The 10,556-nt window shown below is 42.0% G+C and overlaps 1 protein-coding gene across 1 annotated transcript in view; it reads left to right on the forward strand.

The window, feature by feature from the left end:
• INTS9 (integrator complex subunit 9) overlaps window positions 1-10,556 on the forward strand; it is a 65,323-nt gene that overhangs the window by 38,341 nt on the left and 16,426 nt on the right. The window contains exons 9-10 of the mRNA XM_015812983.1: window positions 348-459; window positions 9,191-9,371. Coding sequence (XP_015668469.1) covers window positions 348-459; window positions 9,191-9,371 — 293 coding nt within the window. The remainder of the gene's footprint in view (window positions 1-347; window positions 460-9,190; window positions 9,372-10,556) is intronic.

The raw sequence follows: 10,556 nt of genomic DNA on the forward strand, positions 1-10,556 counted from the left end.
CATGCTTTAGGTCACTTCGGTGAAACAATATCACCTGATGAGACCTAGAAGCATGTATTCTCTGTCTTGGTGCCCCCCTCCAAAAGTTGGATGATCCTGACCCCATTAGCCTTCTGGAAGGCTATGAAGACCTGGCTTTACCTCAGGCGTTGGGGCCTGGATGTTAGCATAGGCTGGTATGTGCATGTATATGTCATTGGAGCAATTTTTAATGGCCCTTGCCAGGTTTAACTGATTCTATTTATTGTATTTCTGTCTTTTTCTTTGCCTTCTAGAGAGCCACTGTTTAAGATGGATAGCACTTCCCATTTATTACATAAATGATTTTTCTCAAATTTTCCTTTCAGCCCATGGACCAGGCTTCTCTTAAAAACAGTGATGTTCTCATCCTGACTGGACTCACCCAGATTCCCACAGCCAATCCAGATGGAATGGTGGGCGAATTCTGCAGTAATCTTGGTAGGTGGCTGGGCAGTGGTTTTGCGTGCTTTGAATTCTGGCTCGGGAAATATACGCAGTATATAGGAAATATCTCTAAGGCTCATTTAATCAATCCAAGTGACTGCTTCTTCTCTCCTTCTATGGCATAGGTCAGATGGTATTTTTACAGGTCACCTTTGTCTCTCTCACAAATATAATTAGCAAGAAATGAAAATTGTACTTTGTGGGAGGGGAAAATTATTTTGGATCTGGCATAATGAGATTAAGTTATTTGCTCCTCTTTGTTCTCCGCTAAATATTAGCAACATTGCTGCCAGTAAATTCTGTTTTGATGGAGCTCTATAGAGAATCTCAGGGTAGGTTAGGTTAGGACAGGACAGGACAGGATAGCATAGGATAGGATTCTTTATTGGCCAAGTGTGATTGGACACACAAGGAATTCGTTTCTGGTGCATAAGTTCTCAGTGTACATACATACAACAACAAAGTGACAAGTGATAGATCATAAGTCATTGTTACAATCATTAATCATAAGATGCAATCTTACGCCATCTTCTGTTTTGCTAACTTAAAATCCATTTGCATTCTTTGGAAGCATTATTTCCCTTTGCCAGTTATCCCTTTTCCTACGCTTGATCACTGAACAATCAGCAGAAGCAAAAGGGGACATGACCCCAAATCCAGAAATGCAGTCTGTCTTTGATTAACATTGGCCATGCGCCTGCAGTTCTGGAGGCTGGTCTTCATGCAGCACCTCTGCATAATATGGGATTAATTCCTGTTCTTTTTCCCAGCTTCTGGCTTAAGAGCAAGAAATCTGGGAGGCTGTAATTTAATAGTGCACTTCACAGGTTGCATGGAAAATGTCCTAGATTCAGTTAAGACTGAGGACAATGATCTAAAAATGTATTGGGAAAACTGCCAGAGTAGTGAGTGCTAAGCTAGATGGATCAGGGATTTGGCTTTATAAAAATTCAGCATTCTGAGTTTGTACGTCTGCTTGTGGATTTGTCTTCTGGTTTAATTGCTACACAATCTTTTGTCTCTCTGCTATGGGGTAGGAAAAGATGGAGAAAGGTTTAGTGGTTTTTGATTACTCTGTGCTCCTTTTAAAAAAATCTTTCTGCAAAATCAGAGCAGTTCATATTTCTGCAGTAACCAGACACATGTCTCTTGGAAACTGATAAGCAGGATAACAGAGAATCACCTTCTATTTTGCTGTCTCCAATGCAAAAGCACAGGTCTCCTGCCATTTTTTTGCTGGCATGCTGGCTAAGGAATTCTGGGAGTTGAAGGCTACCTTTCTTATAGTTGCCAAGGTTGAAAAACATTGTTCTAGGAAGATGCTATTCCAAAGGGCAGATATCGTGACAAAAGGCCTGCTTCTTAGGCTCCATCAGATGGCATTATTAGATTGATGGAACGCAAAGTGAGTCCATTTATCCGATCTTATGAGACAGTCAAAAACAATGACAGAAAGGGTGATTCTCGGCTATCCAGGCCTTGTGCCATGAAATGTTTTTGGGGTGACGACCCGATCTTACAGTTGTAGCCAGAAACTCAAAGAGGCGCAATACCAAGGCACAACTATAACTGTCAACGCTGGTGCTCTTCGGGGTCAGCTGGAGGTTCTGAGTGGTCTTCAAGGGCAACCCCAGGTAGATGACATTGCAATAACCTGCATGCAAGGTGACAAAGCATGAGTGATCCTGAGAAGGGACAGTTGCTCCAAATCTGCCATTGATACTGATTTTGCTCCCAAGAATATGTTGAGGATAGGACTTTAGACTCCAAAATGGTTCCAAAGCACTCAGACAACTCATTCCCCATCCTTACTTTTTCTGAAAAGTTCAAGGTTTGGGGAAGGAGATGGAATTTCACTTGCAGCAACTTTCCAGAGGAGCTATGTACATTTGAAACATACAGGGAAGGGATGGGGAAGGGAAGGGAAGGGAAGAGATGGGGATGGGGAAGGGATGGGGAAGGGAAGGGTTGGGTTGTTGTTGGGTAGAGACCTGGTCGCTGCAGTGGTTTATTTCTTTATGAACCCTCAGCAGTCAAGAACGGAGGGAACTTCAGTAGCCTTAGAGAGGAAGATTTTTTAAAGGGCATATTTCCCCACTAGAATTTGGATTGATTTCTTGTGTTAGGGGTTGGTTTTTATTTCTGCTATTATGCTCATCCTCTGCCATTATGGTTTAGGTAGGAGGTAAAAATAGATATAGGTAGCAATAAAATTTGGGTGGAAGCAGCAGGGTACTGTAGCGGAGACTGCCCAGGATAAAATGCTTTGTTGAAACAAAGTAATCTCTCCTTCCCCAGTGTGGAAAGGGGGCTGTAATTGAAACAGAATTTAAAATACGTGAATCTCATCATTTCAATTATATTAAACATTCTTAAGTCTATTTTGGAGTTTGTTCTTGGATTTTCATTTAAGGGACTGATATTATATGTGTGTGCATATGAAGGTATGTCTTTTTAATTAATTCATGTTTCTTCTAATGGTATTAATTATTATGCACAGCATCCATAGTCCAGACTGGCGTTTTATTTTTTCTTTATTTAAGCAATGGCTTTTGAGTTATTTTTATTATGGACCCTTGTCTCCATTTACATAAAGTAATTGTATTCTCTGCTGATTGTTACAACCCTTGGCAAGGACAACCAAACGTATCAACAATTCCCTATAATTTCCATTTATAAAATTGGTATGAACTTCTTTTCTTTTTTTTCCTTTCTTTTGGTTTATAGATAGGTATCACCACAGCTGTGATTACAAATTTAGAACTAGCTAGCAAATTAATTTTCACTGTCAGCAAAACTGATAATTGTTGAGCTGTACAATGTCATGGGTGCAAACAGTATAATTTTCCAGTTTGCCTGAAATAGTCCATGTGATCGGGAGGGGAGAAGCATTTTATTTGCCCAGTTTTATAACCTGTTTTATCAAATGGTGTCACAGCAACTTGCAAGAAAATAAAGTTATTAAAATAAAAATAAATATAATTAGATCTTCTAAGTGGGAAGAGTGCCATATCCTACTTAGTTCAGGTGTGTTTCTGTTCACTTTCAGCTGGCTAAGCTTTGTCGACTTTTATATTAATTGTAATTGTTATTATCTCACCTTATACAACTCCAGGTGATATCTACATGATACTTCTTCCCTCCTATTTTCTGCCCAACAATAACCCTGTGAGGTGAATTGGGCTGAGAGAGACTGATTGGTCCCAACTCACCCAGCCAGCTCTACTTAAATCGGAACTAGAACTCACAATCTCCTGATTTCTAGTCCAGCACCTTTACCACTACACCAAACTGTTGTAGCTCCAGTTCTCAGTCCAGCTCCACTCTGAAGAGACTGAATAGGCTATGCACTGTCCAGGTCCTTATGCATGTTCTCAGATGCTTACCTGTGATTGAATTCCTTATGGAGAGTCTTATATCCTTTACCCTATAATGCGGAGGTCCCCAACCTGTGGCCCATGGCCCATGGGCTGCTGGCCACTGGGCCGCGGGACAGCCTGGCCAGTGCACGCACATGTGCACGTACCCACCCACTTGCGTTAGCGCCGCAGGGTGCAAAAATGGCATGCTGCCGCACCACGGGGCACAAAAACGTGACGCCACCACGTTGCGTGCCGCAGAAACAGGATGCTGCGACACCGTGTGGCGCAAAAGGGCCAACACCGCACCTCAGGGCGCAGAAACAGGACGCTGTGCACAAGAACGGGGCAGGGCTAGCGAGTATCACGCAAGCACTAGCCCCGCCCCGTTTGTGTCACACGGATGATCGCGGCCCCATGCGCGTGCACATGCACTTGCACATAAAATGCTTCCCCCTCCCTTTCCTTCCAGTCCACCAAGCAAGAAAGATTGGTAACCTCTGCTATAATGCATAAATGTGCATTAGATTACTTTCCTCATTTATTTGTTTCTCATCTAGGATGTTCTTTGCTTTTTGATTGATCCATGGCTATAATCAGGATTATGTTGTTTTCTATAGAATTTTGACATCATCTCAACTATTTTCCAGTTACATATTTCGGAGCAACTTTTGCCAACATAGCCCTTTCTGATGTTTGACACTGTCAAACTATATTCTCCATTGAGCTCATGAGCAATGATGATGACAGTCCAAAGGAGCCCTGGGCTCTACCTTCCTGCTAGCTATGAGAAATATTTCATTCCAGGAACTCAACAAACCTTCCCTTGTATGAGTTACTAATTATTTTACATGTTTGGGCTGCAGTTGCTGGAAAGTCAGCATGATGACACTTGCAGAGTTTAATCCATCCTACAGTTTTTGTCCTTTGAAGGATATGTACTGTATGCGTGTATGTGTATGTGTATGTGTGCCTGTACGTTGCAATACCAGGATTTGTTTCCTGACTTGTGCTTCTTTTAGTCAAAATAGCTTTCTGGAATTCTGCTGCCCTCTCCTGGCGATAGGTGTTAATTAGGGTCTTAGTGAAAGCAGTGCATAAGGATGAGTTTATTAGCCTAAATCAGGCCCATGAGTCATAAAAAAGAGCCAAGGTTGCCTACCCCTGGCCTAAAGGGATGCAATTCTAAAGTCTTCATAGCAAGCAAGTGAGAAAGGAAGAAAATAAATATCATAGAATGCCATCAAACACTTAGTACTTTTTATAAAATCTAGACTCTTAATCCAAGGTGTGAAGTAATCACTTAGCTGGCAGTTTTTTTAAAACCCCAATATGCAATGAACTTGAAGAATTATGTATAGCAGTGATGGCGAAACTTTTAGACACCGAGTGCCCCAAAACCTGCCCCTGCTCCGCCCCTGCCCGCCCCCTGCCCCGCCTGCCCGCAGGACCACGTACTGCCTCCATGGCCCGCCGCAGATCGCCCAGGCAACCCTGCAGCGCCATGGCAGCCACGCCTCCGCCCACACCCCGCAGCATCATCTGCACGCTATGAGCACGAGGGCGGAGTCTTGTCCCTGCTGCCTGGCTATGTCCTTGGCTGCGCTGCTCCATGCAGGCAGCAACTCTCCTCCAGGGGGGCTTCTGGTGAGGAGGGGGCCCCCGGGGGGAGGCGGGGCTGGGGCGATGGCCCGCGTGCCCACAGAGAGGGCTCACGCATGCCATAGGTTTGCCACCACTGATGTATAGGATGATAGAAGCAAGGAAAACATCACAGCAAGATCCGTCCTAACCCTGCTTTTCTTTTGCTTTTCTCTCTTTGCTCATCAGAACACTGTCTTTGCTTCAGTCTTGTTCTTATTGGCTTCCCCCTCTTTTCTATCTGGCTGATTCCATCCCTCCCTCCCGTTGTCTTGCAGAGAGATTTTGCTGGCTTGCTGTTCTTTTCCAACAGAGAGCAGCCCTCTAAGTTACTTCCTGTTTCTCTCTCAGGCAGTCCCAGGATCTCATCCCATTTTCTCTGTCCAAGCCTTAAGTATGTCTAGTCTATTGAAAAGAAGGACGAAGCATGATGTGATAGCAGTCTTCCGGTACTTGAGGGACTGTCACAGAGAAGAAGGGTCAGCTTATTCTCCAGAGTACCTGATCATTAAAGAGAGATCTAACCTAGATTTAAGGAGAAATTTCCTGACAGTGAGAACAATTAACCAGTGGAACGGCTCACTTCCGGAAGTTGTGGGTGTTCCAGCATTAGAGGTTTTCAAAAGGATATTGGAAACCCTGTTGTCTGGAATGTTGTAGGGTCTCCTGCTTGAGCAGGGGGTTGGACTACAAGACCTCAAGGTCTCGTCCAACCCTGTTATTCTGTGTTCTTTCCTCCCATTGACCAGAGAGCCCAGGGCCACCTGTAAAGCTGTGCCATGGAGCAAGATTCTTGAAATGCGAGAGATTTCAGATCCTGACTATGTGGCCCAATTGATCAGGAGACCTCTGGGGGTGGGTTGAGTTGAGCTAATTTGCCATCTAGTGGTCATTTAGATTTTTGCAGCCCAGAAATGTAATGCCAAAAACTGTTAACTTACGACCAGTTGCTTAGGGACCAGTTGCTTAGGGACCCCCCCCCCAAAAAAAACATAGTTCCAAAGTTTCAACAGCCCCCTCCCAGTCATGTAATCGCATTTCAGGCGCTCAGCAACCAGCCCACATTTACCATCATTTGCAGCATCCTGCAAGCACATGACCATGATTTATGACGTTTTTGCCAAAGAACAAGTTTTATGCAAACATAGCGAACAATGGGTTCACTCAATGACTGCAGATTCACTTAACGCCCATGATGAGTCATTTAACAACCTCTGGAAAAAATGTTGTAAAATTGGGTTGGTGATGACCTGCTTTACAACATTCATGACTTATGACCATAATAGCAGACTCATAAGTCCAGAACTACCTCATAAGTCCAGTATTGTTGATAGCAGCTAATCTACCTTGATTCAAGCATAACACCAGGCTGCAGTACGTGATTCTTGTTTTACTCTCAGAATATAACTGTTTTGATGGACAAAAAAAATAGAGTATCAGTACGTTCCTACATATTTAAAGGTCAGAGAAATTAAATCCCAGAAGAGGAGAGGTAAAACTTAATCCAGTTGTGATCCATCTATAATGTTTTTTTTTACTTTGATATTAATTTGGATACTAGTGTGGATACTAATTTTAAGAAGCTAAAAGATGCCTAAACTTGATAAGGGTGATAAGAAGCACTAGATCACTGGTTGTAATGGTATCTGGAAAAGGCAAAGAGAAGCAGCTAAGGGAATGCTCAGATAAAAAGCAGCTGAACCCACAACAGGAATGTGGCTGGGACAAGAAGCCCAGAAGAGACCCTCCCCACTTTCTTGGGCTGTAAAGAAGGTGGGGGCAGGCAGGGGAGAGATGTACTTTCAGACTTACAAGATTCGGTTAATGGAGCTATATAATAAAATAGGATTATCTCATCTGGTTTGGTTTCCAGTCTGGTCTACCCTGTAAGGCTGACATCAATCTTGCAAATGTGAAAGTACATCTCTTCCACCACCATCTCCCACATATATTAACAGAGGTCCTTCCCTCATGCCATTACACTTATGTTCCAGAGATGATCAAGAATAGTTGTGTCTCCCCTTTGTCTATTTCGAGGGACACTGAGCTTGCACAGTGCCAGAGACACTGAAAGAATAGCGCTGAGATTGCATCTCTACATTGTCAGGTTAGGACATAGCAATAATCTGCAGTCAGTCAGGAGGTGGGAATTAGAAATCAAAGGACAAAACAGTAAGTCTTACCTAAGAAATAAACCAGAGCCAGAAGTTGAAGCCAAAGAATACCTGTGGAAGCAAGAATGCACCAACACTTGGATTATTATTTCAGCAAGTTTAAATTGGAATAGGAAGACCCCTTATATACCCGTCCTGTCCTGGAGAATCTTGGATAGGTTCACTTTCTCTAAAGCCAAAAGATTTCTTCACTAAAAAGGCTGCCACCTATTACTCCGAGTTACACTGAGCAAAGAAATAGCCCCATGTTAAAAACTATTTTTCCAGATCTTTTATATATATTGACTTACAATCTTGAGTACCCAGTCTAGGGCCCACAAGGCATTTCCCTAGGCATGTGATGGACTCCATGAACCCACTTGATTCTATTTTTTTTTAAATTAATTGGAAAAAAAGTAAATGAGAAGCTAACAAGCTGCAAAGCAAGACCATCAAACTCAAGCACAATCTTTATTTATATTGGAGGCATCCTGAAAAATGAAAATAATTGCCCATTGCTTTCTCTGGAAGTGTACCCGCCATGGGGTATTTTATGCCTGATCCTGCTTCCCATGACAGCCATAATAATATCTATAACATACTCTCAAAATTCCTTTATGCTCCCATTGGCAGCAAAAGTCAGCAACTGCTGATTTATAACTTAGCTTTTACTATCCAGCTGTATTACCTATACTGTTTTCTATACCTTTTACAGGAAAAAAATGTTAGATTCTCAGTTTTAATTGTGACTTCTCCAAGGGAACCCTAGTTTTGAAGAGAAAAATTAGATACTTAAATTAATTCATAAACAAAGAGATAACCTTAAACAGAAAATATAAGAGACTAACAGAGTTGGAAGGGACGTCGGAGGTCTTTTAGTCCCAATCCCCTGCTCAAGCAGGAGACCCTATACCAGGGGTAGGCAACCTTAGCTCTTTTATGACTCGTGGACTTCAACTCCCAGAATTCCTGAGCCAGCCATGCTGGCTCAGGAATTCTGGGAGTTGAAGTCCAAGAGTCATAAAAGAGCCAAGGTTGCCTACCCCTGCCCTATACCATTTCAAACAAATATTAGTTTATACAGACTTGGGAGTAGCCACACATAGAATATATAGAAGAGGGATGAAGACATAAAAAGTTTCTGAAACATCTGAGCAGCTGGGAAAATGTTGGAAAAATGCATTTTTCAGGATTACTAATATATAAAGCAAAAAAAAATGAATACAAAACTCTACTATTATTAGTGAAATGGACCAGCATGAAGCACTAGTTCTGTTCATAGAAAAGAGAGCACTTTACCCAATGCATGGAATATGTATGCAAAGGGGTTTCAAATTAATAATTGTGGACATAACTGTCTTTTCTAAATTCAGAGGAGTCTGCCAATGCTTGTTTGCTTTATTGCCATTTAATGAAACCTCTGTGTTCAGAGACAATATCTTTCAGTATCTTCACGTTGAGGAGAAACCACAGGGACAGCTGCCGCCATTATGCCATGTTTGTGAGTTTACTTAGTTGGACACTATTGGAACTGTATATCTTATATTTTTATTGCCTTGTGTCTTTGTTAAGCTCTTACAGTTCGAAATGGAGGAAATGTGCTGGTCCCTTGCTACCCCTCTGGAGTGATCTATGATCTTTTGGAGTGTCTCTATCAGTACATTGACTCTGCTGGACTTTCCAACATCCTCTTCTACTTCATTTCACCTGTGGCAAACAGCTCCCTTGAGTTTTCCCAGATCTTTGCTGAATGGTAGGTGGCAGCGGCTGGTGTTTATCAGAAAAGAGATTCAAGGCTTTGGCTGATCACTTCATTTTTTTTAATGTTTCTGAGAAATGGGAAAAACCACTCTGGTCTGGGGACAGGGGAATTCAGAGCTCTTTGGGGTTGAAATGGAGTTTTGGGCCTTTAGAGGTTTGTCTTTAAACACCCTCCATCAAAAGTTTTAGCCCACCTACTCCAGAGACCTTAGAAACGGGTTTGTCCATTCTTATTCTGTACATTCAGAAGTACTTCATATCTTTCTGAGCCAGCACTTCTGGAGAAGTGTTGTGGGTCCTATTTATTATTGACATATAATCCAAGTGGTGGGATTCAGACAATGTCAGTTCTATTTCAACAATTAACCTCTGATTTTTGATCCATGGAGATCCCTGAAAGAAGGCCAGATAGGGAACTGGTAGTCCTCCAGAAGTTGCTGAAGGATAGCTCCCAGAAATTCTTTCCCCAAACCATAGCTATTGTCTCTTTCTTCTATAGCTGCACTTCCTCTATAATAATAATAATACTAATAATACTAATAATACTAATAATACTAATAATAATAATAATAATAATGATGATGATGATGATGATGATGATGATGATGATGATGATGATGATGATGATGATGATGATGATAAAGTTAGAAGGGACCTTGGAGGTCATCTAGTCCAACCCCCTGCTCAGGCAGGAAACCCTATACCATTTCGGACAAATGGCTGTCCAGTTTCTTCTTAAAAACTTCCAGTGTTGGAGCATTCTGGAAGTTATTAATAATGATGATGATGATGATGATGATGATGATGATGATAAAGTTGGAAGGGACCTTGAAGGTCATCTAGTCCAACCCCCTGCTCAGGCAGGAAACCCTATACCATTTCGGACAAATGGCTGTCCAGTTTCTTCTTAAAAACTTCCAGTGTTGGAGCATTCTGGAAGTTATTATTAATGATGATGATGATGATGATGATAAAGTTGGAAGGGACCTTGGAGGTCATCTAGTCCAACCCCCTGCTCAGGCAGGAAACCCTATACCATTTCGGACAAATGGCTGTCCAGTTTCTTCTTAAAAACTTCCAGTGTTGGAGCATTCTGGAAGTTATTATTATTAATAATGATGATGATGATGATGATGATGATGATGATGATGATGATGATGATGATGATGATGATGAT

This window comes from Protobothrops mucrosquamatus, unplaced genomic scaffold (genome assembly GCF_001527695.2).
Source record: "Protobothrops mucrosquamatus isolate PMUCROS unplaced genomic scaffold, P.Mucros_1.0 scaffold125, whole genome shotgun sequence".
NCBI lineage: Eukaryota > Metazoa > Chordata > Lepidosauria > Squamata > Viperidae > Protobothrops > Protobothrops mucrosquamatus.